Genomic DNA, 13609 nt, shown 5'->3' on the forward strand with positions numbered 1-13609 from the left:
GTTCAGTCTTCATGCTTTTACACTTTTCACTGTTTATACATTTTTACATTTCTAGATAGTATTTGTAGGTTCATAATAATTCACACACACACACACACACACACACCTTCAGATCATTCAAGGCAAATTGGACCAAAACTGACTTTTTGCTTTCAAAAATCAACACGCTTTAATTCAACTTACTGTCCTTCCTCCTGTTGTGTTTGGATTCTCAGGATCAGAGAAAATGAAATTCCAGTAAAACCTAAAATCATGAATCAAGTGATTGTTTGACAGAGCTCACCATCGAGACAGTTTCATTATGTGAAACTGAGCGGCGGCGTTTTCCTGAACTCTTAAACACCGTCAGGCTGACAGTTTCAGTTTTGGACACCTGAGTGACGTGCAGGGCCGCTGCACCTTTTCCAAAAACACATTCAAGCAGTTTCAAGGTGCATTTTGAAGCATTTCCTCTAAATGAGGAGGAGGAGGAGGGAGGGAGGCCTCACACCTGTGGACCAGGACGCAGCAGCAGGTTCTGGGCTTCACCTGAGGACCGACTGACCCACTGACATCACCCAAAGAGGTAAGATTTCTTCCTGTAACATAATTTACAAAACAAGTTTTTGGTCCTCTTACAATTATTTAATCCTGTTTTGTACATTTATTTATTTATGGACATTTTTCTTTCTTTCTTTTCTTGGCTGATTTCCAGGTCGTCCTCTTGCAGCCTTTTTCTAATTTCCTGCAAATTCTCAGTTCATGTCTTGCTGAGTTGTTCGTTGCCTCTTCTGCCTTGTTTTTGAGAATAATCATGCCAGTTTACTCCGGTAACAAAGGGTTAAATACTTATGAAATGCTTGACATTCAAAGGCAATCCAGGTAAACATTTTTAAATTTCTATATATTATTTGTAGGATCATAATATTCACTGTGTCAGTAAATGTGTTTCAGGTTCCAGGTACAGTCAGCTTTTTATATTATTAGGTAAGAGTGTGTTTTTGCACACCGCAATGTGTGTGTGTGTGTGTGTGTGTGTGTAGAGGAGCAGGCACACAGACTTTGACAAAGTCTAATCGCTTATGGTTTATTTACTCCATTAGTGAATCATCGAAAAGGCAAACAATCCCCGTTAGCATTCAAAGGAAAAAAAATATCAAAAACAACAACAGAAAAAAAAAAAAGCAAACAACTGTGATGACGTTCACACATGACTAAGCCTTTGGTCACTCATCTATACACACACACACACACACACACACACTCACAAACACACACACTTTAAGATCATTCAAAGCAAATTCCACCAAAACGGACTTTTAGGCTGCAGAAACCAAAACGCCTCCATTCCCTTTTCTCACTTTGTGTGTTTTGACTCTCAACATCAAGGAAAATTATTATTAAAATTCTGAATAAACTGTGTTTCTGTTTGATACGCCTGTCCATCAGTTTCCTGTAAGCAGCACAGATTTAATTTAATTTAATTTAATTTAATGATGTGACACTGAGCGACTCGGTTTTCCTTGAACTCATTGAAAAAGCGTTTACATCAACCTAAAAGTCAGTTTTGACGGAACCGCCCTTTAAAAACACACACACCTGACTGGTGGAACAGAGCGGGAACAAGATCACCAGAGATACTTTATTTTACTTTTTACCACTAAAGATAAATTCCACCAGATTTTATGCCCCATTTTCCAAACAGTTTGTGTTTTTCCTAAAATGAGAAAATCCACCGTTTGTGAATTTTGACTTCTGAATCAAAAATCCCACGTTTCCGTTGGAGTTACTGGAGTTATTTCTGAGGACATAATCATGCTTTCAATTTTTTTTCTAATAGCTTACAGACAGGACTTCAGGCCGGAGATGTGTCTACAGCCTTTTCAAAGTAAAAGGCTTTTATTTTTTAAATCTCCAAGTGAAATATCTCTGGTGACGGCTGCTTTTCCTCGTCACACTCGGCCTCTTCACCAGCAGCTTTAAATAAACTGCAGCTCACAAACATTCACAATTCACCCGCACCCCGCCTCGTCCTCCTGCAGCGCTCTGACACACACACACACACACACACACACTTCAAATGAAGTAAAGAAACACTATTGGACACTGGAAGACCTCTGGACTGTCCTAGTTTTTTTTTTTTTTTTTTTTCTAGCGTGTAAAACGGTGTGTTTTAGTATTTTACAGGCAGGACTGACACCTTCAGGGCCGTCTGGAGCGCGAGCAGGATTTCTGTTTGTATGGAAAAAACAAACAAACAAAAAAAAAAAACACAGCAGAGCCGGACAAGACCTGCGCTGCTCCAACACACCGGGCGATGAGGAGGAGTGAGGACGAGTGTGTGTGTGTTCTGCTGCAGAAATCTCACACACACACACACACACACAGTTTTTCAAAGCCGGCTCCGATAAGAGGAACGGCTCAGAGAAAAATAAATAAAACAGAAAATACAATCAGTTTGCTCTCATCAGCTGAAAAGATCCATCAGGTTGCTGTTTGTGTGTCTGGTAAGGAGCCGGTGTGTATGGAAGCAGATTCTGGCCACATGAAAAATTAAAAAAATAATAATCATAAAGCAACTTGTGACTGAATTGTGGCATTTTCCTCTTTCAATTGCAATTCAGAAATCAGATTTTTTTTTTCTCATTTGTCCTTTTTCCCCCTCACAACAGTACCTTCATTAGACTGTATTTTTTTTTTCCACAGCTGTGAACCATTTCTCGATTCTATATTTAGTCAAAACTGTGAGAGGAAAACTCACAATTTAGCCGTTTTGGAGGGGAAGATGAATCTGTGTGTGTCTGTTTGTCAGACAGTTGGTATGACTTCCAACTGGAAGCTCAAAGTTTGGTCACGGGAAAACGAAGAAGTGCCGAATATTTCGGCCAAAAGGGGGCGTGGCCGTGGGCGTGGCCGTGCACAAAAAGTCAGAACTTCTCACAGATGAGATTATCACCTTAAAATTTGGATGCAAGTTTAGTCTTACACCAAGGAGATACATACTAACTTCTCACACGGGTCGGGCCACGCCCATTTCCTCACAGGCCACACCCACTTTTCGGGGGGGGGGGGTATCCAAAGTGGGTCATGTGGGGTGTCCTCTGACTCGTCGTGTCGCTGCCGACAAGTTGGTCGACACAAGGCCACGCCCACTTCTAGCTGTGCTCCTTATTGCTGATTCTAGACCAGCACTATCAGCTCTAATGACTCTACTGGTCAAAGTGCAAGGGGAGAGAACCTGCACTGTTAGTGAGGGACAACAGGCTTGCTTTATTATTTTTTTCATGTGGCAGGAATGGGCTTCCTCAGATATGACTTGTTGAAAGCGGATCTGAATGCTGATATTCTGCAGGTTGAGGCTGCCAGTAGCTGATATTCTGCGCTGTAACATTAAACAAGTTTCCTCCAGAATCTCACTTCGGTCCAGAGCCTCCGGCAGCGTTCAGACCATCAGGAGACTCTTAAACTAAAACTCTCTCAGCTCTTCAAGGCGGAGAGGAGCGACCCGCCTCGTCGGTTCAACAGCAAAAAGAAACTCCAGCTGGCTTTAAATGATTTAATGGAGAAAAAAAAAAAACATGAGTGAACAAAATAAAATGTTAGAAAGTAAAGCCAAACGTCACACTTTCCACACTCGTCAGCAGTTTTATCCTTTTTATACTATAAAGCGATAAAGTTAATGACTGTCTGCTGCTGCTGCTGCAGGACAAACGCATGAAGGCAGATTCATACGACGGCTTCACACACACCAACACTGGAAACACACACCTGACACACACCTGACACACAGCTCTGTGCCGGAGCAGCTGCAGGTTAGTCCTTTTAGTTGTCAGACTTTCTGATCTGAGGATCGGGACAAAGCCGAAACTGGAGAAATTCAACAGGACAGAGGAAACGGGACAGGTTGCATTCATATGAGCATGCAGAGTGTGTGCACAACCCAAACACACACACACACACACACATGCACTCAAGCATGGAGTCCAGATACACCGATATGAAAGAACACAAAGTAATTCCTGTGTATGATAATGACCGAGCAGCGATCGAGCCTCTGAGGAGTTTTGACGGGCGAAAGAAAGGAGAGAAATGTAGACGAGCAGACGGGAGGCTCGGTCGGCTCAGAGGAGGAGAGAAAGGAGGAAAACGAAAAAGGAAAAGACTCGATCCGCCTCTCGCAAGTGCTGGGACGAGCCGACCGAGAGTTGAACCTCTTGCTGAATTCACCCAAACACCAAGATGTTTTTTTTTTTCGGTTATTTCCTCCCATCCCGCCAAAATTTCATCAGTAAAGTCTGAGACCGAAACTTTCAGGTTGTTTTTCAGGATTCAGACGTCCAGAACAAAACCTACATGACCAAAGGAGCGTCCCTCAGTCTGTACTGTGCTGTAAATACTCCGTTTATCCACGACCCGACACCCGGCACTATTTGCTTTGTAGAAAAACAGCAGCCACACTCACGTCAGCTGGAGTGAAAAGGCCTGGTTTTTAGTGATTTACGCCTCGTTACCAACGCGGCTGTGTGGCCCTTTAAAGGCTCCGCCCCTCCTTTAAAGTCCAAATGTGAAATACATATTGTAATGAAACATTGTTTTTGTTGTTGTGTGTCTGCATTTCGGTTGTTTTCTCTCACATAAATCAAACATTATTACAGAAACGTGCGATGACAAATGAAAAAGCGCCGCCTGCCACGCCTAATATGTTTGGGTTTTTTGCTGGTGGCCCCTGATTGGCTGACACTGCCCTCCAAAAATAACCAGATCCGGAAAAATTTGCGCGACTTTTCCTGTATTTTTAACGAGGAACGTCCAGAGTCTTTTGTTAAGGTGGCGGTGCTGCGGTGAGGACTGTAAGCAGGATACTTTCAACTTTTAGAAAACGCTAGCTGGCTCTCTGCTACACTGTCCGGCTCTCTCTCACACACACACACACGGCCCAAATACGAGCTACGTAAAGCCGACAGGGACAAATCAGGCTGGTTACCAACACGTCACATCGCTCAAAGTGCTGCAAAAGAACGGCTTTGATGGTTTGCATTTTGGTTTTCTGGGAGTCCACTGGTTTATTAGACAGCACTGGAGAGTAACACATCTTGGCAAGCTTTATAATGAAGGAGAAGGAGATGTTGGCCAGAATCAGGTGGAATATGACCAGTTAATGCTTTAAAAGTCAGACTACCTTCATCCAAAAAGAAAAAAAAGAAAAAAAAGAAAAAAAAAAAGAATGTAAATCCGTCCAGGAGCACCTAAAGTCGTCTGTTTGATTCACAACGGATATTAATTCTTGTATCTTTACAGCTGTAACCATTGTAGAAGTCTTCCTTCATGCATTTATCCTGCAGACATCTTTCTCTGATGTCACACGGAAACACCAAATCGGTAAACTCTCATCTTCTGACAGCAGAAAAAACGGGGAAAATTGTAACGAGCTCAGTAGTTCAGAAAAGCAGAATTTGAAAAAAAGTGCGACTTCTGCAATGGATCCATCTGTATGAGCACTGGAGACATTCAGGAAACCACGAGGAGGAGCCGTGTGGAGGGGGGGTATTTCTCAAAGTGACACCGCGCTCTCTGGGCGTCTCTCTTTACCTTTTTCTTTTTTTTTTTTTTTTTACTTTCTTTTGTGTTGCTGTCCATGAAGCTAACAGACAAACTAGAGGGCAAAAAAAAAGACGAGGGAGAAATCGACATGTGTGTTATCTCTCGTTCAAAAATCATAGAGCCTACAGAGAGAGAGAGAGACAAGAGTTCCAAACCTAACCAAAATAAATGATTGAAACAAAATAATATATATATAATATCATTTTATAATTAGAATAATTCAACAGGGGAAGAGTTTGCAGTTTGGCGCAGTCAGTCCCGGCGGTGCAGAGGGGCTTTTGGCGGCCTGATATTTGTTCTGATTTCGGACTGGATGGGCGGGGTTACGGCGGGTTTTTGTGAAACAGCACGCCCTCGTGGGACTGGGACCCCGCCCACCCAGCACCCGGTGATGGATGGGCGGGGGCTGGGAGGGCTTCTCCTTGTTCTCTGCCGGCTCAGTCCAGCTCGATGGGGCTGCTGTCCTCCTGCGCCTCCTCGGCCGCCGCCTCCTCGTCCTCGCCCGAACCCATCAGGCTGTTCAGCAGGTTACCTACGGGACGCGGTGTGATGACATCATCAGTAACCATGACACAGCAGCAGATAGCAGTATAGCAGATCAATCCAATCCATCAAATCCTCAGCCTGATGACTGAAAGGTTGCACATTTATTTAAAAGCACCTTTATTATATACTGAATTTAAGATATTTGTAATACAGGATAATTCAATGAGTACAACTAGGAAAACACACACACACACACACACACACACACACACACAGACACAGTTTCAATGTCTTCTGCATGGTGAGTTGTGCAGAGTGGTTTATATCAAAATCACTTTCACTTCTGCTGATTAAAGTTGTGATGAAGCAGAAAAAAAGCCTAATTTAGTGTGAAACTGCAAAGTTCTTGGAAAAAGTCACATACTTAATTAGTAATAATAACTATTTACAGAGCACTTTTTGAAAAAGATTACAGTTTGTAATTGTTAACTCAAATGAGCAGCATGCTGTCTCCTCACCTAGCAGGCCACCGTATGATGAAGACTGTTTGGGCGGCACGCCGAAGAAAAGCTGTCCTATTCTGTCCAGATACTGAGGAGCAAAGAGAGGCGGCGTCAGGAGGCTCAGACACACAGCAGACGCTGGTCACAGGCATTTCTCTGCAGGTTAAATCTCACCTCGTTATACATGGGGTCCCTCTTCAGGGAAGGCTGATATTGCTCACAAAGCACAGTGAAGACTGTTAATTTACCCCTGGAAGACAAGAGAGGACACGCTGGTAACAGATCAGCCTAAAACCCCGGCCTCACCACAACACTTCACTTTTGTTTCTCAGAATATTTTTATCTATCTATCTACATATATATACACACACACACCGATCACGTGGGGTGATTACTCGGCTTAAAGGAATACTGCAACGATTTGGGCAGAATCCCCTTTTCCCGACTGATGTTTGATACCATTCTCTCCTCTAGCCAACAGCTCGTCTCAGACTGGGGAAGGCGGGAAAAGGGGATTTTTGCCCAAAACGCTGATTATTCCTTTAAATTTGGCTCAGGATCAGAAAACAGCAGCACTCTGATGAAATCCTTGCAGCCTCTTGCTTTGTGAAGTGAAGGTGTTTGAGACGGTCTGATGTGGACTCAGTGATTCACTGCAGGACTCGGGTGCAGATGTTCGCCCTCTAACTGCACCGCTGCTGTCTGAGCAGAGTAAAGCACAGACTGTGGTGTAAATGAGGAGTGAGTCTCACCCGTCCACTGCCAGCAGCAGAAACCAGATGAAGTTGAGCAGCGGCTGGACGAAGGGAGGGCCTTTCTCTATGGACGGGTGTTTCTCTGTGTACGTGCTGAACACCACGGAAGCGCTGTTTTTGTTCTTTAGGCAGAGGAACCTGCAGGGTCACAGAGAGACGAGAGGACGGCATGAACACGTCGTTCATTAAGCCCTAAAATAATCTCTGCTCATCCATATTAAAGAGTTTTTTTTCATGAAAAATCCCTCTCTGCCTCATTAAAAATGCACAGACTTATCAATATGCAAAAACCAACTAGTGCAGTTGGCATCACATCTTAGTGTGATGGAAATGCTCTCATACTAAACTGATTTTTGACCGGTATCAGATGTACACATCAGGACATCCTGAATGCAGAGGTTATGATGCTCTTACTGTAGGACGGCCTGCGCCACAAACATGTCGACCTCGCTGCGGAAACCCCGCGACGCCGAATACTCCACCAGCATCTGGGCACAGCCCTCCCCGTCCGACGAGTGCAGGAAGTGGTAACGAGACTCGCTGTAGTTTTGCTCTGAGGACACAGGAACGAAGACGTGTTGGTGACCGAGGCTGGACTCGACAGACGTGAAAATCTGAGACATGGAAAACTTTGCCAGCCGTGTCTGTGTGAACCAACATGCAGATACAAGGATGTTTCCAAATCTGAAGTGCGTCTCTTTCTGGTCGACTCTGAGGACGAGACGTCACTTAACTGAATTTACATCTTGATTCAGCGAAATTTCAAACAAACAATAATTTGTTAACACGGGCCGTGTGGGAGCGGTCGTTTTGTTCTCTGGGGAACATGATCCATGCTTCAGCGTATTTTACCCATGATGCATTCTGCTTCTCGCAGTTTGGGTGTGATCACTGTCAGATCTTGTTATCATGTGTTTTCACAGCTGACAGGTTTTGGAGCGGGGATGTGATCATGTGTTTCCTGCTCAAACAGGACGCAGGACGGGACGTGGAGGGAAACATAAACAGGACCTCAGCTTAGGAGGGACTGTCCAAAAACCTGTACTGGTTTCAGTGGTTTGAGTTTTCATGTCACCTCCTGGCACACAAGGAAGTCACTACTTATGATTTCCTGTTTGTAAGGAAATATTAACAACAAGAATGTAATTAAATATGTTTTTAAGTGGTAATTTCTTTAAACTAAATTACCATATGTTCATTACAAGAGTTAAAAGGACTTTAAACCTCCGCCTGCAGAACAAATTTCCAACTTGGGCCGCTGCAGGGTTCAGACCGTGTTGAGCTGAATCTGTATGTTGTGACTCATTGTGACACAAATGCAACACCTTCTCTTCCTGCTGGTTGTGCGTTACCTTTCCACAAGGTGACGGCCAGCAGCTGGTGGAGTTTTGGGTGGCCCAGCTTGCCGGAGCCGCCTGTGGACCATTTGAGGGCTCTGGACACAAACGCTACTCTCTCCGGGGAGTTGGGGTCCATCAGGCTGAAGAGCTTAGCCAGGTGCTCTGGTTAACACACACACACACACACACACACACACACACACACAACCAACAATGCAACGACAGCAGTGTGTGAAGCAGAACACCACACAGCAACTCGTGTTTACAGCCCTGATGGAAGCCTGCGCTGTGCTGCGTTTAAACACAAACATGCAAAACTATTAAAACATATCAGAACATAAACTTCTGTTTCTAAATTCAGTTGGCAGCAGCTTCATTTCAGTAACATCACAACTTCTTCTTCCTTTGCTCAGTACCGACAGAAAACATCTATTTTAAAAGTTTAAATTTTTTTTTTTTTTTAAACAAGTGCTGCTTCATAGAAGGGTCATGATTTCTGAATTTATTTTTGAACCATAACAATAAGCAAGGGCACATTAAACCATCAGATCTCAGCAGAGAAAACAACAGCAGCATCAATCAGGAGCGAAAAAGCCTAAAAACGCAGCTGGAACATCTGATCTTCAGACTTACACTGGGGCAGGGAGCTTTGCAGATGAAAGGGAAGCTTTTTTCACGACTGACAGCAGACACTCACCTAATATGTCATCTTCAACTTTTGTCTCCGATTTCTCCAAAGACTCTAGTACTAGCATGGACAGATCGGCTGCACTGTTTTGCTGTGGAGGGAAAACAACAGGGCAGCTGTCAACCGTCTTTTCTTTCAGAGGTTATGTAGAATCCACAGAACACGTTCAGACCGACTCTCTGGAGGCCTGAGCGATGATGATGCTGAAACGTGCACGGTCACATTTCACATTTCATCTGCAATGCACGAGCAGAATATCAGTCAATTATCCTGCTAAGCTTTGAGCTGCCAACATGGGTCAGCCTTAGGAACCAGGGATGTACAGACAAAGACTTTTTTATGGTATGAATGATCTGTCTGAAGAAAGGCCTGTAGTTGAAACGGGTTTAAGAATGGATTTCTTGGCTCTATTAATAATGAATAATGATATAATAATGATGAATAATGATCAATTTCCTCTTAAACTAAGAGAAAGAACAATGGAAAACATCTTCCTGGCCCGTTTCTGCCTTTGTGCTCACATTAGGGCTGGGGTGATATGCTTATCTCCCGATTCAACACTATCACGATACTTGGGTGCCAATTCTTAAGTGCTGCGATTCAATTTTACCATTTATTACAATTTTTTGTTTTCTCAATTATCATCTAGTTTGTGTCTGCAAAGTTTCATGAGGCTGTGATTATCCTACAGCAGTGTTCCCCAACCCAGTCCTCTGACCCAATTAAGGCCCAAGCATCTTCCTGCACGCCCTGTTCAGGTAGATCTGCATCAACCAATCAGCATGAAGCCCTTAAATGGATCAGGTGTGAAAGAGCAGAGCTGAAACAAAAACCTGCAGGACAGGCGGCCCTTGAGGACCGGGTTGGGGAACACTGTCCTAGAGGTCACTAGAGGTCATTTTCTCCAGCGACCTCCAGTGTGACAAAAGTCTCTGCCTGCAGTGAAATGGCTGCTATGGGGGCCAACATCATCACACAGGAATCAAATGTGGCTCATTGAATCCACAAGAGTCTCAGCTTTCCAGTCAAAGCCAACTGATGCAGCTCCAAGACTGTTTAGGCCCCAGTCTGCACACACACACCATTTTACAACAGGCCACAAGAACACATGTGGACTGCAGGCTTTGGGGCCCAAACTGCATGGGATTAGCAGAAGGTGGGCGTGTCTGCAAAGGGGAGAGAACCCATTTGCATTCACACAGCTGGAGGTCAGAGGTCAAGGGACCCCGCTGGAAATGGATATACCAGCCCTGCGTTCCAATACCCATACTACCATACTATTTAGTAGGGAAAAAAAGAATTAGTATGTCCCAATACATACTAAACTACATACTTTTTAAGGGCAGCTGCAGTACATACTAAAAGTAAAAAGTATAAGTATGCGATTTGGAACGCAGGGCAGATTTTCCCCTAGCCAACATTTAGCCAAACTTTGGAGCGATATTTTGTCACCTTAGGTTGTCTTTTTCCATATGATACCAGCATCTTTACTTTAAATTACATCAATAATTAAAAACAAAACAAAACAAAAACAAAAACATAAAGAATCACTAAAGTGAATCATTTTTCTTCCACACTCCTACATTGAACACAGCCTCAGTTTACTTAACAAATTCAACAAGACACACCCTAAGTAAATTTTGTCATGCATAAAAATTAGATTATCTTGTTGAATAACTTCACAGTCTTGGTTAAAACTGTCCAAATATTTCCTACAGCATATTCCTACATGAAACTCTGCAGTGTGTCTTGGCCCTTGCTCTGTTCTGAGACTCAGACAGACTCAGAGAGGGAGGTTCACAGGACGGTGCGACTGGTACCTGGTTATAGCTGAAGAAGAGGAGCGCTCCATTGTACATGAGCTCCCGGGCCTCCGCGTGTTTGGCCTGTGACATGTACCTGCAGGAGACAGACGTGAAGGTGTTTGGTTTTGGTTGAAACTCCCACCGCTTTGGACCAGACGAGTGACTGTCCTCCTCCACACTTTGACCTCGACAATGAACTCAGAATGAACCGGTTTATTATATCACTTCAGTCACAGTACAGCACACCAAGCTGGTCCATGGAGCAGCTGATTCAAAATTTGCATTTCACTCATTTTTATACATTTCATCACCTGTTTAACCTCTTGTGGCATCAAGATCCCTCCTTTCCTTTTTATTTTGACAGTCAATATGAATCTTACACACCGTTAAAACTTCTTAATTAACATTAGACTTAAATAAACGGTGTCACCCTACTTAAAATAATAATGAATATTTAATAAAATGAATGCATTGGGCAGGGTTGCCAAGTCCGCGTTTTTTCCGCCAAATTGGGCTACTTTTTAAGTGTTGCCGCGGTAACAAATTTGGTCCGCGGGTTGGGCTTGGGCAGACCCGTGGCATACAGATGATGAATAATGCCTATGAATAAAGATTCATATTTTTGAATGACTAATGAAACCTGCTGCCACGAGTTTGAGCCCACCAGAGAGATGCTGGCCTTGTTCAGTACAGTTCTGTATGACAGGGACCAGGGCAAGGGATCTCAACATGTCTAAAAAGAAACTGGACAGCGCTGTAAATAGTTCAAGTTCATGGAGTTTTTTCCCGTTCTTTTTTATGTTGGAGACAGCCAGCAGTTTAACAGGTGAGCTGAATTGATTTTCAATTGCCTTTGCCTGGGAAATTGCCTTTAATGTTAATGATGTTATTTTATAGATATTATAGTGCATTTTGCAATTATAGCAATGCTGTTGGACTTTAAAAGCAACATATATGGATTTTTATGGGCATATTTTGAGTTCTGGTATTGGGCTGATTTTTGGGCCGTTTTTATACCCGGTTGGGCGGGTTTTGGGCTGGTTTTGAGTTGCTGTTTGGCTGCTTTTGTCTCATAGATCTGGCAACCCTGGCATTGGGTGACACATCATGAGCACAGTCTGAATAGCTTTATACTTGAGTGACATTATTTCCCAGTTTCCGCCGGGCTGCATCTCTCCGGCTGCTCCCATCAGCACCACAGGGACAGGCCGCTGAGCTCTGAGGTTATTTAGCCAGCAGAACCTACACGTTTGTTAGTCAAGAAGCCAAATTTTAAAAAACAATGATAATAAAAATGATGAGTATTCGTGTATTTGTCTGGTTTGATTTAACAGTCTGCGGCTAGGCGGCTAACCGCGATGCTAACCTCGCTAGCAACAACTACCTATCCTGCGTTTAGGAAATGACAGCGGGTTAGCCAAACAGCCAGACGCTAATCCACCTGTGAAATATGTTGACCAAAAGACGACAAACACACACACTGTCTGCTTTAATGTCTACTTTAATGTCTACTTTAATGTCTGCACGTCAGTTTGTTGCTTAACGACGCAGCTAGTGTGCTAGCCAGCTAGCTAGCTACACTTAGCGGTCCCATTTTGTGCCTTTAAAAGATTGACGTGAGCGGTTATCCAAACAAACGGACGGAGCGAGGCGAGTGGGCGGGACAGCGGCGCGGCTCGACCAATCACAAAGCAGGAAACGTTGCGAGCAAGGTTGACAGGCGGAATGATCTGGAACAGGCAGGCCTCGAAGCCGAATGATAATTCCGAGCGGAGCGACAAGGAGAGGTAAAAAAACAAGCCTTACCTAAAAAATAAAGTCCTATACATCTGATGTGCTTCGTAGTAATCTCCCTTCTCTACACTGGCCCGCAGCTTGCCTTCGACCCGCTGCACCCCGCCGCGGTTCCTGGCGCTGGAGCACCTGAGGGACTCCTGCTCCGACATCATTGTTGCTCCGCAGCGGCTCCGACCACCGGACTGCTGACAGCCGCAGCGCGTTTCCTCAAACTGACCCTCCGCGCTCGCCGTACAAATACTCTCACCTGTCACAATAAGATAAGAGTTAGAGTAGTGTTTACCGAGGAAAATTACACAATAAAGTGTCTTGCCATCTGATTCCAGTGATTATTTTAATGTGTGTAATTATATAGACGCCGTAAGTAAGTAACTTTATTCGTACCCAAGGGTAGATTTGGTTGCAGTTAAAAGAGATGGCTGCTTACACACACACACAGACAACATTTACAACATCGACAGAGACAGTGACATAACAGTGACAGAGGTGCTCCAAACATGGGACATGGATAAAAAGTGTCCAGATGATAAAAAGTATACAGGGATAAAAAGTACCAAATGATAAAAAGTATACAAGGATAAAAAGTGTACAAAAGGTACAAGTATCAATAGGCAAAAGATAAGGGATACAATGCAGAATAAGAGCCGTCATGGCA

At 43.8% G+C, this 13609-nt stretch overlaps 1 protein-coding gene across 1 annotated transcript; it reads right to left on the minus strand.

Moving 5' to 3' along the window:
- Window positions 1-1052: 1052 nt before the first annotated feature.
- get4 (guided entry of tail-anchored proteins factor 4) lies at window positions 1053-13170 on the minus strand. The gene is made up of 9 exons (XM_030077323.1): window positions 12964-13170; window positions 11173-11251; window positions 9362-9443; window positions 8677-8826; window positions 7739-7877; window positions 7322-7462; window positions 6744-6819; window positions 6585-6657; window positions 1053-6112 (listed from the first exon to the last, which is right to left on the minus strand). The coding sequence occupies exons 1-9, from the start codon at window positions 13104-13106 to the stop codon at window positions 6018-6020; spliced, it is 978 nt and encodes a 325-aa protein (XP_029933183.1). The 5' UTR covers window positions 13107-13170; the 3' UTR covers window positions 1053-6017.
- Window positions 13171-13609: the final 439 nt, after the last annotated feature.

This window comes from Myripristis murdjan, chromosome 19, assembly GCF_902150065.1.
Source record: "Myripristis murdjan chromosome 19, fMyrMur1.1, whole genome shotgun sequence".
Lineage (NCBI taxonomy): Eukaryota > Metazoa > Chordata > Actinopteri > Holocentriformes > Holocentridae > Myripristis > Myripristis murdjan.

What these genes read in the sequence shown, in the direction of transcription:
- get4 (XM_030077323.1), bottom strand. Translation starts at nt 13,106, where the DNA reads ATGATGTCGGAGCAGGAGTCCCTCAGGTGCTCCAGCGCCAGGAACCGC. An exon ending in TCTTCTTCAGCTATAACCAG is followed by an intron (nt 9,444 to 11,172) that starts GTACCAGTCGCA and finishes TTCCCTCCACAG; the next exon opens with CAAAACAGTGCAGCCGATCT. An exon ending in ATCATACGGTGGCCTGCTAG is followed by an intron (nt 6,113 to 6,584) that starts GTGAGGAGACAG and finishes CGCGTCCCGTAG; the next exon opens with GTAACCTGCTGAACAGCCTG.